The 26,832-nt window shown below is 39.4% G+C and overlaps 3 protein-coding genes across 8 annotated transcripts; 2 read left to right on the top strand and 1 right to left on the bottom strand.

The window, feature by feature from the left end:
- Nucleotides 1-574: 574 nt before the first annotated feature.
- On the top strand, nucleotides 575-12,756 carry pgfb (placental growth factor b). 5 transcript variants are annotated; one of them, XM_053336096.1, is made up of 7 exons: nucleotides 575-656; nucleotides 10,204-10,240; nucleotides 11,350-11,546; nucleotides 11,629-11,708; nucleotides 11,838-11,867; nucleotides 11,973-12,035; nucleotides 12,128-12,756. In XM_053336096.1, the coding sequence occupies exons 1-7, from the start codon at nucleotides 594-596 to the stop codon at nucleotides 12,147-12,149; spliced, it is 492 nt and encodes a 163-aa protein (XP_053192071.1). In that variant the 5' UTR covers nucleotides 575-593; the 3' UTR covers nucleotides 12,150-12,756. The 5 variants fall into 5 exon arrangements, with proteins under 5 accessions (XP_053192071.1, XP_053192070.1, XP_053192073.1 ...); XM_053336098.1 differs by lacking the exon at nucleotides 575-656 and adding an exon at nucleotides 10,338-10,396 and having other exon boundaries at nucleotides 10,104-10,240; nucleotides 10,974-11,546; XM_053336095.1 differs by lacking the exon at nucleotides 575-656 and having other exon boundaries at nucleotides 10,032-10,240.
- A 2,623-nt stretch (nucleotides 12,757-15,379) lies between these two features.
- Nucleotides 15,380-20,189, top strand: cipca (CLOCK-interacting pacemaker a). 2 transcript variants are annotated; one of them, XM_053336093.1, is made up of 4 exons: nucleotides 15,380-15,447; nucleotides 16,771-16,887; nucleotides 17,334-17,503; nucleotides 18,020-20,189. In XM_053336093.1, the coding sequence occupies exons 2-4, from the start codon at nucleotides 16,782-16,784 to the stop codon at nucleotides 18,818-18,820; spliced, it is 1,077 nt and encodes a 358-aa protein (XP_053192068.1). In that variant the 5' UTR covers nucleotides 15,380-15,447; nucleotides 16,771-16,781; the 3' UTR covers nucleotides 18,821-20,189. The 2 variants fall into 2 exon arrangements, with proteins under 2 accessions (XP_053192068.1, XP_053192069.1); XM_053336094.1 differs by having other exon boundaries at nucleotides 15,382-15,447; nucleotides 16,774-16,887.
- A 1,781-nt stretch (nucleotides 20,190-21,970) lies between these two features.
- Nucleotides 21,971-22,884, bottom strand: zdhhc22 (zinc finger DHHC-type palmitoyltransferase 22). Its single transcript, XM_053336092.1, has 2 exons — nucleotides 22,329-22,884; nucleotides 21,971-22,248 (listed from the first exon to the last, which is right to left on the bottom strand). The coding sequence occupies exons 1-2, from the start codon at nucleotides 22,882-22,884 to the stop codon at nucleotides 21,971-21,973; spliced, it is 834 nt and encodes a 277-aa protein (XP_053192067.1).
- Between the last annotated feature and the right edge of the window lie 3,948 nt (nucleotides 22,885-26,832).

Below are 26,832 nucleotides of genomic sequence, written 5' to 3' on the forward strand. Positions count from 1 at the left end.
AAAGAAAAAAGAGCAGAGAGGAGGACAGAGAAGGGGAGGAGATTTAAATGACCAGCTTGTGAAAAGGTGGTGTGGGGCAATTAGAGGCAAGTGTGTCTTTCTGTCTACGGGTGCTCAGAGCAAGACTGAAAGCTGAAACTGCCAGTGAAGCATCGTGCAGATTTTTGGAGCGAATCGTCACTTTTTTTTCCCTTTTGGAATTTTGACTAGTGTTATTACTTTCAGCTCTTAATATGTTAAGTATGTGTCAAAACCGGCTCTCACTATTATGTCATGCTGCAGGCACTAGAGTCGTGTCTAGCTTTGGTCTTTTACTCCGTTTATTTTAATTGTAAATATAACAAAGGACTCCACCTCCAGCACCTCCAGCTCGGCTCCGGGACCTTACAGTATTCATTAGTAAGCACTATCTACTTCATCAAGTTACACGCGGCGACGGAGCTACGTGACTGGACTCAATACTAAACCAGGACCAGATGACTTGGAAAATTACCAGTCAGCATCTTTTTCTTTTCTGACTGGTTTGAGAATTAGTTGGGTTTTTTTTTCGTGTGCGGGACCCATCATCCCTCTCCACTCGCAGACATCGCGAAATGAAACTCGGCTTTGTCATCGAAGCTGCGGTGGCGCTTTATCTGCTGCTCCCACCTGCACAGGTAAGCAGTCACTCATAGAAACTTAATGCTGGGGAAGAAGAGGTGAGGGGAGGGTTTCTGTTTTTTCACTGCTAAATTAAAAATTCTAAACCTAAACGTATAGATCTTAACAATATGGTTACATGTGTTTGGTATCAGAAGTAATAAAGTAACCATGACAAGAAAATTAAATAAGATGACGTTATTTTGAGAATTGGAGCATCATGGTATTAGTCCACTTGTTTATATACACTCGCTAAAAGGTTGAGTCAGCACGGTCAGACTCAACCATTGTTATAATGATCCATTGTGCTTTGACGCCTTCGTGTCGTTTTGAATGAGCGCCATCCCGCTCACTTCATTCATAAGATGAGACGTGACAAACTGCATCACTCTGCTTGTGGAGCACATGGTGCAAAGTGCCTCACTGTTATATTTGGCGAGGCTTGTAAGCTTATAATTACCGCAGAATTACACATCATAGGTCAGTTTCACAGGCATGGATTAGTCCCCACTCTTGTACTATGATACTTTAATTTCAGTGTAAAATTCCAGTAAGGATCCACTCTTTTTTATGTTTGTGAGAGTCTTTTATAAATGTTTGTATCCGACTGTTGAACTTTGCTGCAGGGCAGTAGATGTAACAGATCCTGGTGAGTTAGCAAGCTGCTCAGTCTGACGGACTGAAAGTGTTGGCAGTGTGTCAGGAAAAACTGGCAACTGGCAACTTGCATTTTCTTTTTTCATCTATACCTGCAGCTTTGCCTTCCTTTTCTTGTTTTATCTTATATCTACATGGGTAACAGATATGCAATGATTATGATAACCCTGAGTATGTGTAAAAAATCTATGGAAATTGAATTTCAGGCTGGTCATATCACTGTCAGGTGACAGTGGATTAGTACAAAGCTGCTCTGTTCTCTGTTGCCTGGTGTTGCCTGTCTTTTAGTCTAAATGAAGTGAGGAATCATTCAAAGGCCTGTGTCTCACTGTAGAAACTTGTAACAGGATGTGCCATTGAACAGCAGGCCTTGTGCCAACCAACGCTTCAGCTCTTGTGCCCATTCAATCTCTGATTTCCTCTCAAGCCAGCTGAGGGCTGACAGCTCTCTGATGGCTCTGATGTTTAATGCAAAACTGCACCCATTTACTGCAGTTCTCACACTTGCTGCTTGTTGAACCCTGCCACAGTTCCCCTTTTGTCAGGCTGTAGCCTGCAAATAGTAGTTTTACGCACAGATTCAGTCAGGCTCTCAAGGTCCATGTCCCACCAGATTCTCTAGCCAGAGATTTTGCAGCTGTTGCTGAATCGAGAGAGAGTGGGAGAGGCATGGGATCACCACATCTCCACTAATCCTCATAATCAGCTCATGGCCTGCATAGTCAAAACAGGAGTGACAAAATCCAGGGCCCTCCATATGTAGCAGGTTAAATGGCACTCCACTACAAAGACTGACAACTAATATAAACATTATACAATTCTGAGACTATGAAGATCCAAGCTTTTTATGGCTGAGCCCTTTTCTAACCATCCTGTTACAATTTTATTGCTTGATACTGAAAGATCAGGTAAAAACAGGTTTGATCTGCTTTCCTGCTTTGTTTAAGCTGATTTCCTGCTTTGTTTAGCCACAAACCTGACTAAATAAACTGACTAAAGTATCTCACATATACATTCAAAAAATCTTTTTTCTAGTCCTAGTGCAAAAGTGAGACTGTTCTGGATATGTCTGTCCTGGTGTACAAGAATGGAAAAAACAGATGTTGGCCATGTGGTCAGGAACACTATTTATAAATGTCTTTTTTTTTGGTACTGTACCCATGAATTGAAATTAATTGATAATAATGATTTCTCATCACTGTCACAGCTGGGGCTGCCATCAGCAGCCTTGTGACTCATGATGATGTCATGTCCGCTGTGAAACGTGGCGTGGCCAAAAGAGGGTGGAGTTAACTTCAGTAATTCTGCTTAACTAGCACAGATTTAAAGCATAACTTGGTGTGTGTTTGTGTTGTATAGACATGTAGCCACCACTGTTTATCAGAGGAAATTCTCTGTCATTTAATATATCTGATGGATAATGGACATGTTAGTTACAGCATTTACAGGATTACAGTATAATAGTGTACTGCATTTTTGGGGCTGGTGCCGATAACAATATTAAAGCCCAATATACGTATATATATAATCGTATATATACAGAATATATACATAAACGCTTTTTTTTCAAATGTGGTTACCAAAAACTTTTAAAATTACATCAGTGCACTAAACTTCACTGGGAATGTAATATGTATAAATTAAACTTGAATTAGGAAAAAGGAATTAATATATATATAATGCAACCTATATATCTTTTTAAAAATATTGGCACATATTGGACGGCATAAAAACCGATACAAATATCTGTGATAGGCTAATATCAGTTGACCGATTCCGATTTCCGGCTGTATTTTACATACATTAAACTCAAGTTTTGAATCTTCAATATAAGAATGATATACAATCACAGAAAGCATAATATGTCCCATTAAAACTCTAATTTTGGCAACTGCATAAATGACACTAAGCAATCCATTTCTGTTACAGTCAAAATAATGCACTGGCAACATATGAGGTGATGGCGACAGCCAAGTATACACATCATGCATATAAAGTGATGAAAACATAGCATACCACACTCTTAGCTAAATGTTGAGATTTATCTATAAGTAGTATCAAAATTGCAACTGGTAGAATTCATGTAATCCCAAATCCTAACAGTGAGTCCCAGTCATAAGTGTGCTCTGTTTATAGGTACAGCTGTGTTGTGATTTTCCTGAAACTGTCACTGGTGGAAGCACCTGGGTTTCCCTCTTGAACAATGGTGGCCTCCTGGTCACCCTGTCACCAAGACTGACTAATGGAGAATATGATAAAACTGCCATCCAGCTGTTATTTTGCTCACATTCCTCAATCTTCATCTGCTCTCTAGTTCAGTATTGGTACTTCCCATGCACATATACCACATACTGTACATGTGCAGTGTACTGCTTAGATCCCGGCTGTACTGCACTCAGCAGACTGAAAGAGCTTTGCCAAAAAACTACTTACCTGTTGCCTCCTGCCCATGTGACGACTTTCCCCACCTTCTAACAAAACCACTGGAATGCTCTGAGTGTAATACCTCTCCTTAGTCATCATAGTGATTGTGTGTGCAAAAATTCAGGTGAAATCTTGCATCAACACAACCAAACCTTTCTGACATTAGTCAGCCTTTCCATGAGGTAATGCTTCAGTGCTGGAGACGTGCACATCTGCACATCTCTGCAGCTCAAGAGCTCTCAAATGTTTCTGTTTTAGTGAAAGGATAAGAATTATAATCCTATTTGGTGATTATAAAACACTTTGTTAGTGTCTGTTTTAAAATAGAGAATTTCCCCTTGGATAAAACTTAGAAACCTGATATGGGAAAAAAGTATGCCTTGCCTAACACATTTGTCTTTGCCAGAGAGTAAAACTCTTCACTTAACTAATAAGGCATGTTCCCAAGTAAAGAGTAGAAGGCAGCAAGCATTCGGCTTCTCCACGTGTATGTGTGAGGAGATGACGTTCCACAGGTGTTTCCTTTACGTCATCAGCAACAAAACAATTTGTTTGCCTGACCATCTGTAACATATACACATGTCTGTGTTTGTGTACATGGTGCACTTTTGTCATTTTTTTCTGCACCTAGCCAAATGTCTGACATCACATCACATTTCTATAGATAAAATGGAGTTTCTTGAGCAGCAGGTTTCTCAGAGAACCAAAACATTTAAAATAGACGTCAGGTGTAGGTTTCATCTCTGCAGAATCAGACATTGAAAAGTCATGTTCTGCCCTTCTTTCTGTGTCTCTTTCTCTCATCTTGCACATCTTTCCTGTTCATATGTCTGCATGTGAGTGACCTGCTGACTGATAGGGCTCTTTGCCTCGTTGTGGTATTTCTCTTTAGTTGTAATGTCCCGGCCCAGGGGAGGGTCGCAATCGCATTCAGGAAATATGGATTTCTCCTTCCTCCTGCGGAGGAGGAGGAGCGGTGGCGCTCGGGGCAGCCGTCTACTCAGCAGGCTTTAATCTCACATCTGGATGTAATTTACTGTGGTTTACACAGGGAGAGCAGCATTTACTGTAATAGAGACCACAATTACCACCGGTCAGCCTTATCTCAAGACCTGTGTCATGTGGGTATGTGCATGTTTGCGAATGGTGTGCACGGTTTATACAGTGGTTGTGTGTGTCTTTGGGGGGGACATTTGTGCATGCATTAATGGACTTATACTGAGGAAATGGTGTTTATCTAAATCAACATTTATATGGACCCTTACCTCCCCCTGTCACTTGACCCTCTTTTACTGTTTGTTTAGTTTTTTTCAAAAACATGATTGTTTGCAATATAACCAAACTCACCACTCAAAACAAACACAGTTATATTAAATTATATAATTATCTTTATGGGCTTATTCAGACTTATTATAAACGTATTTGCTTTCTTGCTGAGAAGTAAATAAGAAGATCAATACCACTCTTGTGTCTTTTTTTAATTTACTGTTTATTTAACATTATGTGCCAGCTATTTATTTTGCTGATTTGTTGCTTTGCATCTGCATGACAGTCCAACTATAACTATGTCATGACTGGATTTCAAAGGCTTCATTCACTCAGATCTCTTGAGAGATCGTTGGGCACATTTACCCTACTCTCTGAAGTTTTTGGGTGTTTTGGCAGTGCTCTGTGATCACAAGCCCTGACCTGACCACCTTAGAGATCCAGCTGGATACTGTCAGCCATTTAATGGCATTGCTGTCATTGTTAGTTCACCCACCTCGTGTATACAAAACAGAGCATGGTTTTCTTTTGTTGTGGTGCAGATAGATACAGTGATCTGCAGACCCTTTGAGAGGCCTGAGAATTAATGTCACAGTCATGGTGCTGATGATGTGGAATCTGATTCTTGATAAAGGATGGATGAGGAATATCAGTCAGGCAGGGAGGTATAGCTCTGTTTCTCACTCATCTAGCTGTCACTGTGTTTGTGTTCACTTGTTCTGCTTTAGTGCTCCAGGTCCTGTGTGGTCTCATGTTCAGAGCCAAAACCAAGACACAGTCCCCCCTTCTCCCCACTGGCCTATATATGTTTCCAGGAGAGTTGAAGCTGCAGGTGCTTCATTGGTTTGAATTATGAGTGGGATGTTTACCAGCTTTGCTTTAAGATAACCAAACCATAAGCCTGCATCTCATCCGTGGACAGTTTATGCACACTGTCTGTTTTATGTAGTTGACCTTTTACGAAAGAAATGTAAATAATTGCATGATGCCTGATTAAGACACAAGAGACTAGTTACCTGAAGAATTAAAGAGTGATTTTCCAAAAATTCATCCAGTCCACTTCGGTCAGAATCAAACCAACCACATAGCCGATTATCCATTTAGACTATGACATTTTTCCAAATTTTACTAACTTTCCTGTTACTAATGATTCTGTTGACACTCATCACCTTGTTTTGTAATCCTCAAACAGTCAGTTGACTTAAATGATCAGTGTGTAAGCTGGCACTTGTTGGACAGGATTGTCAAAGTTGATGGATGAGCTTTGTTAGATGTGTTCACTGATACTAAATCTGTAGTACTGTAGTTTAGCATCGGTTTACACCTTTTATTACTCTTGATGTGTGCTATTACATTAGTAATACATTAGTAATACATATAATTTTATGATTGTACTCACATGGACACACACATGGTGAAGCTCTTGTGAAATGGTGGGTGGAAAGTTTCTTTTCAGCCAAAATGAGCCAACTGTAAAAGAATCGCTGACTAATGGTGGTGATTTTGAAACTTTTGAAAGTTTCATGCCTTGACGTCGTTATTAACAGAATAAACGTTACCCCTTGACAAGAGGTATGTTGTAACAAGCCAGTCATCATTTGTCAACCGGAGAATATCTCCTACCTAAATAAGCCAGTTTTACCATACTCCACCATGGCCATAGTTATATTAATAATACAGTATATTATTGAAATACAATTTCTTCATGCAAACAATCATTACATTTTGTATATCATTCTGTTTATTTACATCTTATGTCTTCTAGTTATATAGCACTATTAGTTTCAAAGTAGAATGAGTGTTTTACATAATTAATGGGCTTCTTTTAATAACTTCCATTTAGATTACCGGGAAACCAAAAATTTCTTACTGTCACTCTTTTACAATCCATAGCAGAACAGAAACCTGGATGACTGCATCCAATTTTGCATCATTTACCCATTAACAAGAAGTTTTTAGGCCGAGTTTTTAGGCTCGCTGTTTTCCAGTACTCTGCCTCATCTCTTCCATTTCTCTACAGGAAACACATTGGGGGATATGCTGCCTGGCTGGAATCCAGATCTTTTTGACATCTGCCTTTAGTACCTGCAGTTAAAATGGCTTTCACCCCCCCCCCCCCCCCCCCCCCCCCCCCTCCCCAGCTTGACCCTCAGTTATCGAAGTTGGAAAAATGTTTTATGACTGTTATGCTGGGTCCCCATCATGTTTTATTTTTTGCTCCCTAAGCATGCTGCCCTTCCTCTGACAGATGGAGTTAAGCAAAGAGGTTAAAGATGACGCAGTTCAGCTGTGTGGGAGTGGAGAGTAATGAGGCACGGGGCCTCCACGGCCTGACAGCAGGAGCCTAGGGACACAACAGGTCCTCTGATCTGACCCAGAGGACAGCACAAACTCTCATTTAGCAGCTCGCAAACTTTCACTTGAGATTTCAGAAACATAGAAGCAACTTTGCAATCAAGCTTGTCGACCCCGAAATGTCACGGTTTCATTACTGCTGGAACTAGACATTTTAATCCGTCCTCTCTTTCTCCATCTGACTGCCGCTCGCTCTGAAAACCAATCCAGTGGAAGGCAGCAGAGAGATACAGTACACTGCGCTGCTTAGTGCAAGGTCACCGAGAACCAGATGTAAAGAGATGAAAACCCCTTGTACAACTATGAGACAGTGACTCAAGTGGGCTGAGGGAGCACCAACCCTGATTACATGTCCACTATGTGAATAATCCAATAAGAATTGATTTTAGACAGGAGTCCTCTCTCCCAACACTAGTGCTGAAAAGCCTTTAGTCATTTCATATTATAAATTCAATACTTTTTTAGTTTTTTCTCTTCATTTTCATTTTTATTCAAAGTCATTTAATGTTACTAAGTAAAATCTTAACCTGCTATTTATCGTATTTTTACTTCACTCTGCACCTGCATTTGGAGTATTGTCACACTTTCAGACTCTTTACTCAAAATTCAATCGAATCCAAAAGCATTAACTTAATCTTTGTGCAGAATAGCAGCCCTTGATGTTTAATCGTCCATCACCAGCCAGATATTTTGTGTTAAGACTGTGCAGGAAATCATGCCAACCAAACTACTAAACTAGAAGCACAAGGGAGATATATTTTGTTGCGGATTGACGGTAAAAAGACTATTTTTCCTTTGCAACAGCCAGATGTTGTTCATACAAGTGGAAATTGAGATGCAGAGTGTGTTTTTAGAAAAAAAGCTGAAGGATTTGTAGTGAGGTCAAGTCAGGTTTATTTGTATAGTTCTTAATCACAGTTAGTCTCAAATCAAATAGATGAAAATGACACATGTCAATGTTAGACTCTCACTCTGGACATGAGGCGAGAGACACCCTGAGAGCACCACTCTCAAGGAGTTTGATCCGGCTTCAAGGATTTATTAGACAAGTTTATACACATTTCTCAATCTAAAGAGGTTCTCCCTTTCCCCAAGAGCCGACTTACCTCCCAGTCACCATTAATCACACACTAATACTGTAAGTCAGTGCTCAAGGAGGAAGAATTGGCTACGTGAGGATCCTCATGCAGCCTTCATAATCTTGGCAGCTTCTCGTGGGCAGCTCACTCCTCCATTCTCAACCACAGGAGGTGCCAAAGATGCTCCCTCATCATGTCAAGGCTTAACCCATGACCAAGGTCAGAAAATCCTCCCCAGCTCACCACATTCTGAGCAGCGACTGAGCCCAGAGCCAAAAAGCCCTTGTGATGTGGTCCGGCCTCTCCTAAACAGCATGAACACCCATAGACAGAGAAGAGAATGAGAGAGCAGATCATATGCCAATTAACACTGGAAAAGGATTTATTTTATCAGCCTGGCACTGGAGAGTGGAAGTGACTTTTAACAATAACTTAAACTGAACTGTGACTTTCCCATGCTGTGTTGTAAAGAATACTCTGCTAGTGGAGCTTATGTCCTGTGGAACTGTTGCACAGCTGACACAGTTCAATGAATGCCACTCTATAGAACGCCTCCACTGTCAGAGGAACAGCTGTACATTTTGGCGACATGAAAAGTCACTCTGAAAAAAAGCAGAGAAGCCTGAACAGCTCCTTTAACGCAGGGAGGACTCGACCTAAGTGCTTGACTGGAAGCTCTCGACTAATATGAAGTCTTTCATAGAGTATGTTCTGCAGCAAAGACAGATTTGTCCCAAATTAACAGACCTGCCTACCACTCATTCTACTGATAAATCTGACAAAAATGTTAGTTTAACGGGAACCCTGCGTGGGTGTGAATGCATCATCATCATCATCAAAGCAGGACATTCCTCTTTAATCACATTGTTTGTAAAAAGAAAGAAAAAGAAAAAACAGTGTAACACTGTGCTGGCAGATGCTATCCTTACCCTCAAACTAATTTTGGTTCATAACAGGAAAAGGATGCATTTCAGCAACGGACAGATGGTGTAAAAAGCAACAGTCTTTATTGCCATCATCAGGGAAATTCCTCATCTGTCTGTTTGCTATTATGTAACAACTTCTGGTTACAGTTAACGCTTTCAGTTAAGTTATCAGTGTGTACACAGGTGGCATTGCAGTTTAAATGTCATCAGGTGTGTGTGTGTCACACCTGAGACAACCTTTGAAACGCGACACCAGTGATGAGACAAGATAACAAGCAGGTTGTCTGCAGTCTGTCTTGTGCTTCACCCGGAGGATATTTTATCAAATGTAGATTTCTCTTCCTGAGATGGAGTCAACCAGAGGTTTTGTGTTTTCCCAGGCGAATGAGAAATGCACTTTTGTTTATCATGGGATGATGGGAAAAAAATCAAGACGGAGAGGGAAACCATCAATGGGAAAATAAATACAGAGCTGAATCTTACACCACAGGAAACAGGTTTTGAACCTAAACAGTTGGGCACACGGAGGAACGTGATGTATATGAGACACTGGATTTGCTGCATGTCAGAAAGACTTTTCCACTGCAGGGAGGGGGGGGAATAATCTGACTGTAGTTCCAGATATCACCAGTAGAGGACAATGACACGTCACTGTCATATATTAGTATTTCACTGTAGGCTGATGTTGTCTTTATTTAAAGGATGGTCTGTCTGTATGTGTGTGAACATGTGCCTGTTTGTCTGCTTTTCTTATTCATACATTCATGTTTGGATTACAGATAACTGTGATATATAGTTACAGAAAAACTGAAGGAATAACCAATAATTTTGTAACCACATGTTTTTCTCTCTTGCAGAGTCTACCCTTGTCGAGTATAAACAGCACAACTGAAGGTAAGAATTTGTCAAAAAGATTTATTTGTGTCTGTTGGTGGTGGGAATTTTACTTTTAAAACAATTCTTTGCAGCAGTTCTTGTGTGTTTGTGGTAGAAACTAGTCTGATGAAAACCAAGTGAAGAGATGTCAGCCCTGAGAAAATACCTTTGAACGTAGGTGTATTCATTAATTCTGCTTTTCATGCACTGTTGAGAAATATCAATGACTAATCTCTTGAATCCTGCATGTGGGTGCAAGTGAATTTGATTTGATTGGGATTGCTCAACCTCAGGATAGAGTTTTCTCCAAGCCATTACCAAACCGATGAAGACCCTCAGTACTTCACAACCTGCTTTCTTACTGCATATCTTCCTCCTCCCCTCACACTGCTGTAAATTAATGCAGCTGGAAAGACTTATAGAACTTGCAGCCAGCATATTGAGAGGACCAGATAAGATGTAGACATAAAGTCCACTGGAGGAGCTTCAACTGGACAGTGAACTGGCCTTTTGCACTGTACAACATTCAAGTTCATAGCCCCATCTCCCTACCCTAGATACTTCCCCAGCCGTCTCCTCCCAGAATGTCTGCTTTTATAAACAGCTGTTGTGGTGTCAGGCTCCATTCGGACTGCACTGCAGTCCCAGAGGTGCCTGCGGGGCAGCTCCAGCTCCAGCTCCAGCAGGGATCTGTTCATGGCCATGTTTCCAATGTTTGTTTTCTTTGCCTTCTCTGTTTGTTCGGCCGTAGTCGTTCCTGTTCCTCCCCCACAGACTGTGCAACTGGGACACTTTCACACATATACTCCCACAGGAAAGCATATACTGTACATTATACAAACATTTTTACTTCAGAATGAAAAAAGGATACTCACTGGCTTATCGCGACTGTTTTTTTCTTTCTGTGCACATTGTATAAGCATGCCATTGAAGGTTTATTGAGGTAATAGTTGAAACTGTTTGTGTATGACAATACCGTTAAGTTGTAGTAGTATTCATTTTTTCTCCTGCCAGTAAACAAGCTTCATGATCACATTTATACAAATGCATATAAATGCATATAGATTTTAAACACATTGCAAACACACATTTTCTGCTTAGCACCTGTATCATTGTCTCACCCACAGTGTTGATGTTCCAAGAAGTGTGGGGTCGGAGCTTCTGCCGGACTATTGAGAGACTGGTGGAGGTGGTGCAGGAATACCCTACAGAGGTGGAGCACATTTACAGCCCCTCCTGTGTGCCACTGGTGAGGTGCGCAGGTTGCTGCGGGGACGAGAAGCTGGAGTGCCATCCAACCCACACCACCAACGTTACGATGCAGGTATTTAAAAATGTTCAATGTAGTTGTTCTTGTTAAATTTGTGTACATTGTATTGCTAATCTTGACCTGCTTTATCCCTCAGCTGCTGAAAATCAGGCCAGCAGAACCGGGTCAAGAATATGTTGAGATGACATTTGTGGAGCATCAGACATGTGAATGTAGGTAAGAAAGAAAAGTCATGCTGTTTGACATGATGTATTCATAAGTATGCAGAAACATACAGCACAGTGACTATTAGATGAAATTGCATCTGGATATTCTTTTTAATTTATTGAAATATTTGATCCTCAGAGAAAGGAAACCTGTTGTGAAGGTTGAAAGGTAAGAACATGAAGATTATTGTTATAATATCAGTTTTATAGATTGTTTAATAAATTATTTTCCTCAGTGTGTGGATTCATGGTGTTAATTTCATCCCTCTGGCAGGAAAAGGCAAAGAGCAAAAGGAAGGAGGAGAAAGGAGAAACAAAAACTGAAAGAATGTGACAGGTGATGGTAAAATATTTCTGAAAGAATTCCTATCCTGTTTACCTATACATCAGCAGCATTAAAGACACATCATTATTTCTTCTGTCCTTCAGGTGCCAGATCCCACGCAGGTAACTGCGGTGGCAACCCAACCTCCTGTTGCAGTGTGGCTCACTATTTATTTCCAGCCCAGCGACAGTATCAAGAGTCTTCTTCACTCCTCTATCAACACTGTGCCAGAGACTCGAACAGCTGGGTTGTTTTGCTGACATGCCCTCCTGCTGATGGGCAGAGCGTCTGTAATGACAAGGTTCAACAGAAAGTGTGTATTGATTGGTGAAAAGACTGCTGTCACACACTTGACACAATGGACACCTGGGAGCCAGTGCAATGTAGAACCAAACAAACTGATGTCTTCTCTTTTATACTAGCTATTACTGTATCAGGTATTGTAAGTTGTTGATTTCTTTGGTATTTAAAGGTGGTTACTCATGTTTAATATCTATATTTATTGATTCATACAGATAATTATATTTGGACTTTAGAAAGTTTGTCACCCTTTGTTCAAATATTGCCTTGACTTGTAGTGGCAGCGTCTGAGTGTGCAGCTGTTCTCAACATGCAATAATGAAATGTCTCCCTCTAGTGTTTATAGAAACAGAGTTCAGTCACTGTTTCATACAAGACTATTTTTTCTATATTGAATACATAAATAAGATTAGACATGGGACAATGTTGTCACATTGTCACAGTGTTGTCACATTGTCACAGTGTTGCCACATTATCGGCTTATTAAAATCTTCTGCCTATCACATATGAAAGCAGCAATGCCATGAATGAGTGTATGAATCTGTATGACCGGACATACTGTAAGTGTGAAGTGTTTTACTGTCAGTTCAGACCTAAATAAGAACAATATTTATCAGTAAAGAGTATCAAATGAAGATATGTCTACACTCTACAATTTTCTATAAATAAATCAACTGTGATATATCAAAATGTCAACTATATTAAGTGTACTGCTGAATTTCTTTCTTTTACCTATTTTGTAGGGCAGGACAGTATTCATATCTGTTTTATAAATGAACACATTTTGTGGAATATAATCCTAGTTGAAACAGCTAAAACAAGCAAGTTAAGTGGCAAATGTAAAATGTTTGTTTATATAACCAAGTCTGCTTGCTATAAATGGCCAAGCTCTGAATGACCATGTCTGAAACCAAGATCTGTTAGTACAGACACGTCAAACCAGTAGTGGTGTTGGCTACAAAGTGGATGCAGCAAGTCAAGTAAAGACAGGCAGATCAGTTATCATAGACACCTGCTGCTTATTCAAGCACTGCTTTGGGAGTGAAGTCTATTAAATAATATCAATTGATTAGTGACAATTATATGGACAGCAAAGATGCAAAGTTGGCAGATGAGTGAGGAGGGTATAAATGGGAAGATAAATAACATGAGCTGCTGATCATGAAATTCTTGAGAAAAATGGCAATACTAACATTACAATGGATGCTCCAGTTATTTAATAAGAAATTAAGAGGCAATTGTAAATTCTGGACTAATGTCTCCCAGGAAGCATAAAATCCTATGTATAATGCTTTGGTGTTTTGACATCTATGATGCTTAGGTTTATGTAATAAAGCATCAAAGAGGGAAACTTACAAATCAAGGACCCAGTGGCTATTATGTCAAATTTGAGAATGAATGACTAGAGAGTTTAACAGTTTTCATGCAAAGTACAAGAGTGGTTTTATCACCTCATTAGAATGGTTTTGGGAGGGTAGGGAGGAACTGTGGAACTTGTCATTTGTCTGGAAACAGAAATGATGAAAGCTCGGCTTAATAAAGAATATGTAATGAAAGTTTTTATTTGTTGATATGGAATAGGTATGTGATAGTATGGAGGGAGGGATTCATGATTAAAGTAGATATATGAATAAGAGGAAGAATTGGATTAAAGTTTTTTGTTATTTGATAGATTTATAATTTTTATCAGAATTGGGACAGTTTTATCCTAAGTTCAGTACAATACTGGCAGGTCATTGTTTGCTGTCTATGGAGTCTTAATTGTGAAAAGAACAAATAATATTAGTCATATTAAGCAATAATAAGGCAGTTAATGTGGTTGAGAAATTGTGGTGTTTGTGAGAATTTAAGTTTTTATCAGAAAAAACACACATCAACATTGAAGCTGTTGACACAGAAAAAAGATGTATGGGTATATGATGCAAAGCAAGGTGAGATGCTTAACATGGTTGCGATGGGGAGTGACTAGTTGCACACTTAAAGATATATAAAAAGACATTTTTGTGTATGGCTCAGCAGTAAAAACTTAATCAAAGACATTGGACATGCTGTAAACCCAACCTCTAAGACTCTGATTTAAAGCATGAGGAAATGGGGAAAGGGTGATGAAATACTGCTGCATCTTAGATGAATTACTGGGCATGTCCTCAAAGACATTTGGGGGACCAACATCTTAAAAACAAAGGCCCTACCCTCTCAGAAAAACAACAAAGGGTGTTTTGCTTGAAGCTGCAGTAATGTAGCTGGACATATTAATTGCAGACATAAAAGATTCATCCCTACAGTAACACACCACCCAGGATGTTCCAGTTATTGTCAGCTGATTTCTATATTCTGAAAAAACATAAAGGTTTTGGAAATACTGCAATTTTGGTTGAAAATAGGTGACAGCCAGGAGCCAGAAGAAGAAAATGGATCAATCACGTTATAACGTAGTAAGTTTTACATTTAATGGTTATACCTTTATAACGTGAAGCTTATTTATTTGCCATATTTTGTTTTCTGACAGTCACTGCTTTACATGTTCAAATCCTTTGTTTTGCTCAAATGAAAAAAAGATTCAGACAGCCTAGCCTATATACCTTATCCTACAATCTTTAAGAACACAAAATATAAACATATAAAATATATATATATATAAAATATAAACAACAAGACTAATGATACAACTTCAAGATGTTTCTTTCACGTCATGTCTCACTTTATTAACATTTTAAATGAAAATGCTAAACATTTGTTCAGAATAAGAAAAACAAAGTGGCTTGAAAAGACAAAATGCAGCAATTCATAAGAAATAAAGCACAAGTGAGCGATTTTAAAAAGGTGTCAGAATATTGTTGTTGTTGTTGTTGTTGTTGTTGTTGTTGTATCCTGTCCTATCATTTTACAACCCCTCGTATTGATCCAATAATCCGATAAGGGGACTCACTCACTCCCCGGACTGTAAACCGCTGTAGTCCATACTGTTGCTCAGTAGATGGCGGTAATGAGCCTGAACGCTGGCTGCCTCCCGTCATAATTAGACCGAAACAAGAAGAAGAAGAGGAAGCAACTAGAACCGAGAAAACAAGAAGCTTTGATGCCACTTTAAACGGATATTTGTTTCTAATCCTACATCTTATTGGTAAGGTGTACCAAAAAAAAAAAAAAATGTAACCAAATACCGATTGTCTTTTGATGAGCTCGTTAAAGCTAAGCTAGCACAGAGTATCGTGGATACAGGCAATAGCTAAGCTAATGTTGTTTTATATTAATTACATGTACAAAGATATGTTTTTTGCCGCATTGTATTAGTCCAGACAAGAAATAATAGTTAGACAACTTTTGACAATCACCCGTAAGCTTGTCGTTAATTTGCTGTGTCGATAAAGCTGGGTGTGTAAACGTCAACATGACGCTAAAGTTAGCTAATGTCTTAATTTCAGCACAGCTCAGACGGCCAGCTAATTATGTTTGTTGTTTGTTTTGACGTCTTTATTACCCCACTGTGCTATGGTGAGAAGCACCTAAAGATGGGACTGACATACCTATTTGATTTAATAAATGGTCACAACATTTAAAATATTTTAAGTTTCCAAGTTGTCATGATCTGTTTGTCCCTTTTGAAACTCAATATCCTGTGAATTTGCAGGCGTGTTTTGCAGTTTCTCCTCATAAGGTGCACCGATCATTAGAAATAGTTGTCAATATAATGCTGTATAATTTAGGGCTGGGCAATAATGTTATGTCAATATTGCGATATGCCTTAAGTGTTGTGTTTTCCTCGTTGTAAAGGCTATGTTACAGTAAAGTGATGGGTTTTTCTGACTTTACCAGACAGTTCTAAGTCCTCTATTATTTATCTTTATCAACTTAGTCATTATATCCACATTACTCATTCTCAATCAATTTTATTGTGTAAATATTTTGAATATTTGGTCAAAAGTGTTTTGATATTTGATATTCGTCCATCTCGCCCACCCCTCCTGAATAATATAACACAAGTCCGGCTTAAAAAGTACAGTTGAAATAAATCCTCACACTGTAAACAAACAGATCTGTGTTAAGATAGTATTTAATACAGGGCTTTAGTTCTGCAGTTGATCACTTGGTGTAGAGTAGGCTGATCGAGGAGATGACACTGACCTACTGACCCATCAGTGCAAAGTTACCTGTTGATAATTTATGTAATCATAGATTAAATAGTAATCCAGTCAGCGAACTGCCCTCTAAGTGAGCAGAGCTATTCTCTTCCAACAAGACATAAAAGTGTGGAGACGAATATGGAAACTTGCTTCCTTTGGACTAATCTCAACTGGATTCTTACTGGGTGCTGACCAACTCTGCCCTGACATACCCCCAAGTGAAAACCTCATCAAAGTCTTTCTGAAGCTTGCCCAATCCAGACCGTTTAATTGTGTCAGTTTACTTTTTTAACTAAACAAATTTTACCTCTTCGTTTTCTCAGAAGAGACAAGCATGAGCGGCTTTAGAAGACCAGACAGACACAGGACACTACCGTTCTCCAGGGCAACAAACCTGGCAACATCCAAGCTTGAGCTGGAGAGAGACTCGGGCTTCTCAGGTTTGTCTCAGTCTCATTGCTTTGCATAGATAAACCTGTGAGTTTTATGTTTGTCCCAACACATGCTGTATTATTCTACATTAGTTAAGAGACCTTTACAGTAGTGGTGTCAGAGGAGCACATGTTGATCTGTATATAGAATGTCCTTGATTTAAAAATCATAAATAATGTCTAATCAAATCTAGAGATCTAGGCCACATTTGCTATGTAGGCTAGCATGTATCAGGTCAGTTTTTCTTATGACCTTTATTTACACTATAAAGGATGACCTGGATTTGGTTTGGCTTGGTCTCATTAGGCTGATGGTATCCTTTTCCAGACACTCTAGAGATGTTCATCTATATCTGCCACTGATCTCATAATACCAAGGCACTGCTCACAATAGAATGGTAAATCTGTTGCTTTTTAACATGATGAGACCCATATGTTTGTCCTCTGCTGCTCAGATGCCAGCTCTGGGTACCTCAGTGCAGTTGATCTGACCGACTCTGAAGATGCAGGAAGGAATGGGTCTGTAGTCGGCCAGGACACAACAGCGCCGCAGGTAGCTGTGATGGGAGGCTCGTATGGTGGACTGTCTCCAATGATAATTATGAACAACTTTGTCCTAAAACAGGTAAAATGTGCTGTATGTCTGCCTTGTACTGTTAGAGTTATTTGTTATTATTTGTGTCACTTTTTTGGCTTTAAACCCAAGCCTGTAAACATGTGTTTCAAGTTAGCTCTTAAGATTGGTAGTAACCTAGATTTTCCTCTGAAATTTGACTTAAACCAGAGGGAGCTAGCATAAAACAGATATTCAGAACAACAGATGTATCACAGTTACATAAAGGGGCTCATGTTGAGCTTTGTATTGTAATTTATAACAGTGAGTTGACCAGCTTTTGCAGCACAAGTTAACATTCCTATTTTCATTTATTTATTTATTTAAGTTTCTTTTTTAGCTAGGTTTCTTGTCTCATTTGGTAATAACTCCAGGACTAATTGTTGATCCAGGATTTATTGTATTATATGCTTGTTGGACTTTATTTTTCAGGGATAACATTTCCTGTGTGCTATATGTTTATTCCATCTGAAAACTAAATTACAGTTATTGTAGAAGGATAATTTTTTGCATTTTTTGTTCCTCAAGCCAACCCAGATGGCTCCAGCAGAGAAACAATGGGGCTTACCTTCACCCCTGGAAGTGATGCCTCAGTCTCAAGTGGTTCTTCTTCAACCCATGGTATCAAACAGCAGCAGCAGTTCCCCAAAGACTGGCTCTGAAAATATCAGACAATCAAAAAGCTACATGCCCATCCTCAAGTCATATCCTCGAATTGCCCCACATCCTGGGGAGGCGCCCTCTAAGAGGCAAGGATCTTCCAAAATGAGGCAAAGTTCGACCTCGGGATATGACCATCGACAGAGGAGACGCCACCACCACAGCCACAGACCCTACAGCTCCCCGAGCCCACAGCCAGCCCTGCAGACGCCAATCAAACTCGTTACCAACTTTGAAGTAGCAAACAACCAAGTGCAGGCAGCTGAAAGTCAGGAGCAACTCAGCGACAAGTCTCCCTCCCCGCTGACAGGGACAAGCTCTTTGCTCCACTACACACATGAATGTAGGATAGAGGTTGACAGCGACAGTATCCACGATGACGAAGACCAGGACAACCTCTCAGTGGACAGTGAGAAACTCAAACGTTTCAGCAATACCTACAACATACTCAACAAATGTGGCTTGCTGGGTATCACCATGCGCACAAAGCAGCTGATCAAGGAGAATAAGCGAACCCAAGGCCAGCTGCAGCAGCTTCAGGAGCAAACGGCTCTGCTGCTGGAAGCTCTGAGCAGCGGAGACCCGCAACTCTGGTCTAAACTCCAGCTCTCTCTGCAGGACACAGACAGGGAGAAGTTAGGAGTTAAAGCTCACAGAGTCCTTGCGTAATATACTGTAATGGTGGTCATGGCCAGCAGTTCTTGATCAGGGAACCACAATATTTATTTAATGTAAAAAAATATCTTAAATCTTATCAATAAAATCTTTTTTTAAAAATAGTCAGCACCACTTCCATCTAACATTATAAATAATCCAACTATAACGTATAACTAAATTATATGCTTTTACACTACTGAAGGGTATAAATCATCTTATATTTGGGGGTCATGGAGCCAAAAATATTAAGAACTGCTGGTCTAAACTCCAAACATGAAGCTGAAGCACATCCACTATTACCAAGTGGAAGTTAAGAAGCATGCGTACATTTCAAACCCTCGCCTATAATGAATTTTCTTGCCTCTGCTGTTTCAAAATAACAAGTATTACTTACTATAGGGCTATGGCTTCTATATTTTGAACTCTTAATTGCATAAACGCATGCCTTACTGCACATGTGAGGACAGACGGGGTTAATTTCATATTCATGCCTTGGATGTGACTGCTTTAAGAAAAAAAAAGAAAAAAAGATAATAATTTTAAGCCAAGGCTTGAGGGATGATGAAGCCAAATGGACCACTTTGGTCCAGACTGAAATATCACAAATGTTGAATGGATTGCTATGAAATTTTGTAGAGACACTCCTCAGAGGATGAATCCTACTGACTTTGGTTATCACTTGACTTTTCCTCTGGCACCACTATGAGGTTGAGAGTTTAGTTCTGTATTGTAATATCTGGACAGCTATTAGATTGCTGTACAATGTGGCACTCCCATTCCTAATCTGCAGAGGCTGAACTGTAATAACTAATCTCCTGACTTTTCATCTAGCGCCAATATCTGCAAAACTCATGACATTACCCTCAGCCTTTGTGTTCAGTGTTTATTTTAAAATATTAGCATGCTAACAGGCCAAAACAACAAGATGGTGATAGTAAACATACCTGTCAGACATCAACTTGTTAGCATTATCAGTGTGTGCATGTTAGCATGCAGATGTTAACACTTAGCTCATGTACAGCCCCACTGAGCAGCTAGCGTGGATGTAGCTTGTTACTTTGTAGATCAAATAGAAAACTTGGTGTCGATATATGTGGGCTGTGTTTCAGTTTCCTCTCAAAGGGGCAATGTCTTGTCAGTTACATGGTCTTTAAATTTAATTGTAATTGAAACCCTTGAATCAAGCAGATGTTTACTTTGTCAAAAGGTGTCTCCACTGACTGCTTGTGTTCTCAAACAACAGCTGGATAGCCCACAGTGAGGCTACAGAGGGCTGGCTAAACGTTTAACTTTTTTTAATATAATTTTGCTACTTTATGTCATTACTATTTATGTATAATATTTTTGAAGAAGACTAAAGCTGTGTTAATAATATAAACAAACCAAGCACATTATGTGTCTACCAGTCACTGGTGACAGAAGCTCCTTTTTTTTTTTTTCTTACAAGAACTACGTAGGAATTTCCAAAAGCTTAAATTGTAGCAAGTGAAGTGTTGTAGCCATTTAAGTGTCTTGATCTTTGATCTATCTGTTGCTGCCGTATTCCTTCCTGCTGCAGTTTGAAGCTTAACAAGAAGTTATATTAATTTAAACTTCAAGGCAGTGAAATGACAGCTGAATATTTTCATTTAGTTTCATATCACAGACTCTTGCACTTTAGTTACAAGATTACTGACATTTTTAGACTCTTCTTTCACGATGAAACAGTGTGAAGATGAATGTTTATCTGGTTGCCTGTGCCTTTTGACGTCCTTGCTTGTAATTTATATCAGTGCTTGTGCTGCTTAGATTTCTGTATCATTCAGTGTACTACATGTGGAAGAAAGATGAATGTACTTAAAGCCCTCCAAAGAGTGAATATTCCTCTGTGAAATATGTAAGAAATCGAAGCACTGGTTACCACCAGAGTGTCTGTAGAAAGGACAGAATGAAGACAAGTAAAGATGGTCATAAGAGTTTTAATGTTAAGTCATATTTAACTGTAGAAGTATTTATTTTAGCAACCATATGTTACTGTTGCATTATTTAACAGTCGGGAGTCGTTAAAACTAAGAACTAATCAAATCAAACTTGGTTTTAACAGCAAAAAGAGTTACAAAAGTCTTTTGTATTTGTATCCTAAGATTATATTTTGCTTTTTTCCTGTTACTGTGAAAAGTGCTTTCTGTATCTTTAGCAAAAGTCACTTTGACTAATAATTGTCATAAAACTTTGTTTGAAGACCATTTCCTCTCTGTCATTTCTTGAGTTTTGCTTGCTCTGAATGTTTAATGTGTTAAAGATGAAAACGTAACTGCTTAGTGTGATTTGAATACTTTTATTGGTTTGTATAACAGGAATAGACAAAAATAGCTCTAAAAAGTAAAGATATTTTTATTGAAATCCAAAACGTGTTTGACATTATGTAGTCATACAGTAGCTGTAGCTGCAGCATAACAGTGAAAAGTCCTTACTATTATTACCAGATGGCCCTATCCTTAGCAGTGTTGTGAATACCTCATCTTTGGGGTCATCTGTAAGCATGTAGGACATGATTTTATGGCACATAGTGATTAATACCCTGGATAATTATGTGGCACATTATCTTTATATTCCCCCCTCACCACTTCATATACAGGAGTGTTTCACCTCAGGAACATCAGGTGCAACATGAAACAGTTTATTGTGATAACTATGTCAAGCCTTGTCTGCTAGCCCTTAACATCAATGTGGATTGTTGTAAAAACTACCTTAAAGTTCCTGAACGTCACACTGTAGCATCCTACAAGGAAGTATGGAAGAGCAGCACACTGGGACTGCAAATCTCATTGCACCGCATGGCACAGGCATTCAAATCAGTAGCGTAATACAAAAATGCAAAGCTTATGCAAAGCCGTCTTTATATTTTGATGCAAGCATGTAGTGTATGTAAAACGTACTTGTCTTATTTAAAAGATAGACTCACACTAAGCACTTATTTAAAAGTTTCACATTGCTATATGGCTCCTGTCCTTTAAAGGAATGTATGCTAAGAGCTAACTATTTCACGGACTACTTCAGAGGTCATAAAGCATCCATTTATATTTAAATACAATAAACGGATGTCTAGAAAGCCTTTTATATAACTTGTGATGCTTGTTTGACCTATTGGGAGTTATTATTGATATCAAGTGTGGTTATCTCTCAGTCCTGTTTATGTGCATCTGAGTCTTCAGAGCACATCTCCACTGTCTGCACAGGCAGGATAAGGCCAAGAAACCAGCGGGTCCCAAAAACATCCTTGAGGTTGGTTATCCAGGGGCTGCGGTTCTCCACAAGCTGCCCCCTCTGCATCTGACACCAGGTCTGTCCTCGGGCCACCAGCAGCACCTGCTGGCAACAGAAGCCTGCGCACACCAGGCCAATGCCCAGCCACACATACAGCATCAGCACCAGGAAGAGCTGCAAGCCTGAGATTGTTCCTGATTGGGAAGAAATTAAATCCTCAGCAAGGCATTTATCTTAAGTGATCATCTTGAATTGCAAGTGTGAAACAACTCACCCATGAAGAAGTAACCGGTGGAGAGGGGAAGAAGAGTCAGAAAGGTCAGCGGGTTCTCAAAAGAGATTGAGTACTCCACTGTAAGAAAGGCCACACCAAGAACCAAGGAGTACAAACACGTGCATGATGTGTAGATGCAGAACATGATGAAATAGCGCATGTTTTTGTTGCCAATGCAGTTTCCAGTGAAGAAGCAGTGATGATCCCTCTTGAGAATAACTTTCTTACACAGTTTGCAGAAGTGGCGACCATTGAGGAGGTAGTGTGCGTCCACTTTGTCCGAGCAGTGTGGCGAACACACTGGAACCACAGTCTCGTTGGCACTTTCAGCAGGATATTTGATAGTCATTATGTAATTCCCCAGTGCGTTGAACATCAAGAAAAGGAAAACAACTGTGTGAAGAGTTGTCGAACCCCCCAGTGATGCCTCAGGGCTTGGGAAGATTGTTGGGATGAAGAAGCAGAAGTGTAAAATGAAGGTGACAGCTGTAGCCATGAAGAAGTAAGCAGGTGCTACAGCATTGAGGAGTCTCAGTTTCAGCATCCGGGTGAACATGTCTGTGTGGGAGTAAGGACAATCAGCAACATCACAGTAGGCTGACTTTTAGGTTAAGGTGAAAGTAAAGGGAAATATGAATGATGATGATGATGATGATGATTTAGTAGCAGAATAAGTATTTTTGCAACATGTTAAACTGTGAAAAGATGTTAGACATTGTAAGAGTCTTAACCTATTTAAAACCTGCTTTTAGATTTATGAAATCTTTATTTTACTTGTGAAAACAAAAAAGAGGACAATTGATGAGGTACATACAAAACAAATGAGCGACTTATCAAATATAATGTACTTTATAAATTCCCCAACAATACATAATGAATATATTAGCTGTTTAGACATGAAAACATTCTGCTACAACATAGGTAATTGTCCTTTTAAAGCTTTAAGTACGTTTTTCTGTTAACGTTTCTGTATTTGTAGCTGAGTATAATTATGAATGCTGAGCTATATTTATATGGAGATAATGCTTCTTTTCCTTAAATAATAATGTTATCATAAGCTATTTCACAACTGCTAGAGCCTCATATGAGTGATTATTTACTGAACAAGCAGGTAAGAGGGAATAACTCTAACCAAATGAATGATACATCATACAGTATGTAGTGTGTGATCTAGCTGTTCTTTGAAAGGGAATGTAAAGTCTGCTGCTGAGAAAAATCTAATTTCTCACCGTCCTGGGGTCTCGGGACTCTCAGGGGCCGCTGAGAATACCAAGAATATCTCACCTTCTCCACTGTGATCTCCTACAGTACTGTGCCCAGTTAAATCACAGGATGTCAAATAACGGAGGGAGACATGGAGCTCCCAGAGCCTGAAACTGGGTCTTTATGCTCATATTTAAGTGAGTCGACATGAAAATACTGGGAAGCCCTACTGTAGGCAAGTGCATACACTAATTAACAGAAAGCATACTGTAGGTCAATCAAGGATTATCGCAGTGTTCTCTCCCTGCGCGTTTTTTCCTCAGCTCAGGAAAGCAGATTGTATAGCCTATTGGTGCCAATGATTGTTATTTTCCATGACGATGTCATTTAAACATCTGTTAAAATGACCCTCATCGTGACCGAGCTGCTGCCTACCTGCAGGCGTCAGAGAGCGGAGGAGCTGTCCTTTCAGCACCACGGAGCCGCGGCTCAGAGATCAGCACATTCATTCAAACGCACAGCAGTTGTGCCGTGGACCCACATCGATGTCTTTCTCTCATTATGAGGGTGTCTGCTCCTTTGTTTACCGCCGCCTGTTGGTGTGGATGGGTCTCTTTTCTGACGTTTTTACATACATTTCACCATTTTAGGAAGACCGTGTAGACGCATACTATAATAACAACACAAAACCCACGCAAGATAATTGATGTGAAAATATAGAATTAAGGAAATTGTACGAATTGAATTTTCTTGAAATAAAATACATGTACTGTATTATTGTGTAGTATTTGGCTTATAGTGTATAGATTGTGGACACTTTAAATGCTCCTTTCTACTTTATGTGGATGTGTGGGGCTTCAGCCTGCGTTATTGAAATTTGACTGATTGAATTAAAGACAGTCTCTGAGTTTGGGACAGTGCAAGAAAGACATTTTTCCAGTAGATGGCAATACATCCTCGGTCATTTTACCTCTCAGTGTGAGCCCTGTCATATTAGTGATTTGGTTTTTTCACACTGTGCTTATCTTCTCTCATCACCCGAACCACTCTATTTTAAAAAATATAGCTAAATAAGTGAATTTAATCTGGGTATCTGATTAAAATATTATACACGTCTCGGCTAATTAACTCGCATATCCTGAAATTAAGTTAACATTACTCGATGCTCCCTTAAGCGAGCCTTCATGGCAGGTGCTTCATTGTCAGACGGTCCCTGAGTAGGTGGGAGTTTCTCTTGTTTCTTGGCGTTGGAGACAAAAACACACACACACACACACACACACACACATACAGCAGCAGCATCATCCCCATCGCCTAGCGCCAACGATCAGGAAGCTTTCTAAGGTGAGCGGTAATGAATTTTGAACTATCATGTGTTTGGGCATCTAAACGTGGACCCGGCTTCGGGGTGTATGTGTGTGTGTGGGGAGGGGGGTGGGGGGTATTGCGCTATTTGTGGCGCAATCGTTTTCATCAACTTGCCGAGCTGGAGGAAGGTGGGTGTACAGACTGTTTTGAGTGCTGCAGACAGCGGGGGGATACAGAGTCGCCAAATATTGTCTTAGTGGAGAGAGAATCACATGTTTTTTCCATTTTAAAAGATCTGATTTTGAAGTGTAGTGAAATCAAAGCTCCTTGAATCAGGCTACAGTGATGTTATTGGTCGGTGAGGATGAGGATGAGGATGTTTCTGGCAACGTGTCAGACTAATACACCCAAAACAGACACATCTCTCTGCAGTTTATTCTGTGGTATCATCAACCCTTATCTGCGAATGTGGATTTCCCTTTTGTCAGCTAAGGGATCTTTGAGGCTTTAACTATGCTGCGACCATGCTTCCTTTCTTATTTACCCCGCTGTTGTTCAGTCTGTCGGATTCATAGACACAAAGCCTTTATTGGTCAAGTGTGCAAAAGTAGTTTGACCTGTTGCGTATTCAATTAACAGTGAATGCAACAAGGCAAGCTTTGACCAATGAAAACACATAATAACTCACCACTCCTGCCATATGCTCCTGATTATGATAAAAGGAAATTACCTTTAAATTGCCAGATGTACAAATGGCTTTTTGACATTTTATTGGGTCACTCACAGCATTTGCATTTCAGTGCACCAAAGAATAGACTGTGTCACCCCGTACTGTGAGGCTGAGTTTGTAAAAGGGAGTTTCACATAAAGGAAGGTTTTATTATTTGTAGTGGAAAGTGAAATTTGGGTTCTCAAATTGATTTTTAAAGAGACTTAAAATGATTATAATGAAATTATAATGAGACCAATATGCAAACACTGACTAAAGATAAATGACTGAGTGATAATGGCAATTACTGTTGTTTAGTAATCAGATAAGAGCTGTATCATGTTTTCAGGCTCCTGTTCATTATACCTTCACATCCAGATAATAAAAAGTAATTACAGAAGAAAGATCTTCTGTAGGTTGCTATAAAAGGAAGTAGCTTTTAAATATAAAACAAAAAAACAAAAAAACATTGGAATCTGTTCAATTAATTTAAGATGACCACATACTCACTGCAGTGAAACCACAACCTTTAGTATTTGATCATCCTAAAATTGTGTTTTGTTGAATGCACTTTTGATTGATTATGGCATCATGTGGTTCAAGTGTAAAGGACATTTTAATGCCTCACAACTTAAATGTTGCTATTTCAGTAAACATAGTCCTGTCCATGTGCAAGAGTTTACTACGTTCTTTTGTATGATAATCTATAGGTTTTCCTGTAAAATATCCCTTTAAAATGTTATGTGAGAGTGGCTGAGTGCAACATAATTCTCCCAAGAAACAGGAGCAAATGAGTGCTGGTCATCCTCAAGTATCACACAGGCATTAATATTTCAAGAGACTCAAAGCTGAGATTGGAAGACAGCTAGCAGCAGTGAGATGAATACAGTGTTCTTGTACAGCATCGGACAGTTTCAAAGCAGCTGGTCAATAGTGAGTTACACATTGGAGAACATTTTAAGCAAACATGTACCTCCATCTTTGGTCATTAGTTTCTGTTTAGTTGTTTCAGCACCTGGAGCAGATGGACAGCTCCAGCTGGCCACAGTGATCAAACAGTGAACACAGAGGAGAAGGCACACAACCATTGTGGTTTTATAATCATTTCTTCTTCCTTTTTGTCTGAATTGGAAAGAGTGAAATAAGCAGAACAAACACATTGCCTATTATTAAGGTCTGAGCATTAGGGATATACAAATTTAAAACATCAGTGTGACAGATTATTCTTGACCTAAAATCAGTAATTTGATCCCACCAAAAATAAATACATATATATATATTTAT

This window comes from Scomber japonicus, chromosome 16 (assembly GCF_027409825.1).
Source record: "Scomber japonicus isolate fScoJap1 chromosome 16, fScoJap1.pri, whole genome shotgun sequence".
NCBI classification, from domain to species: Eukaryota; Metazoa; Chordata; class Actinopteri; order Scombriformes; family Scombridae; genus Scomber; species Scomber japonicus.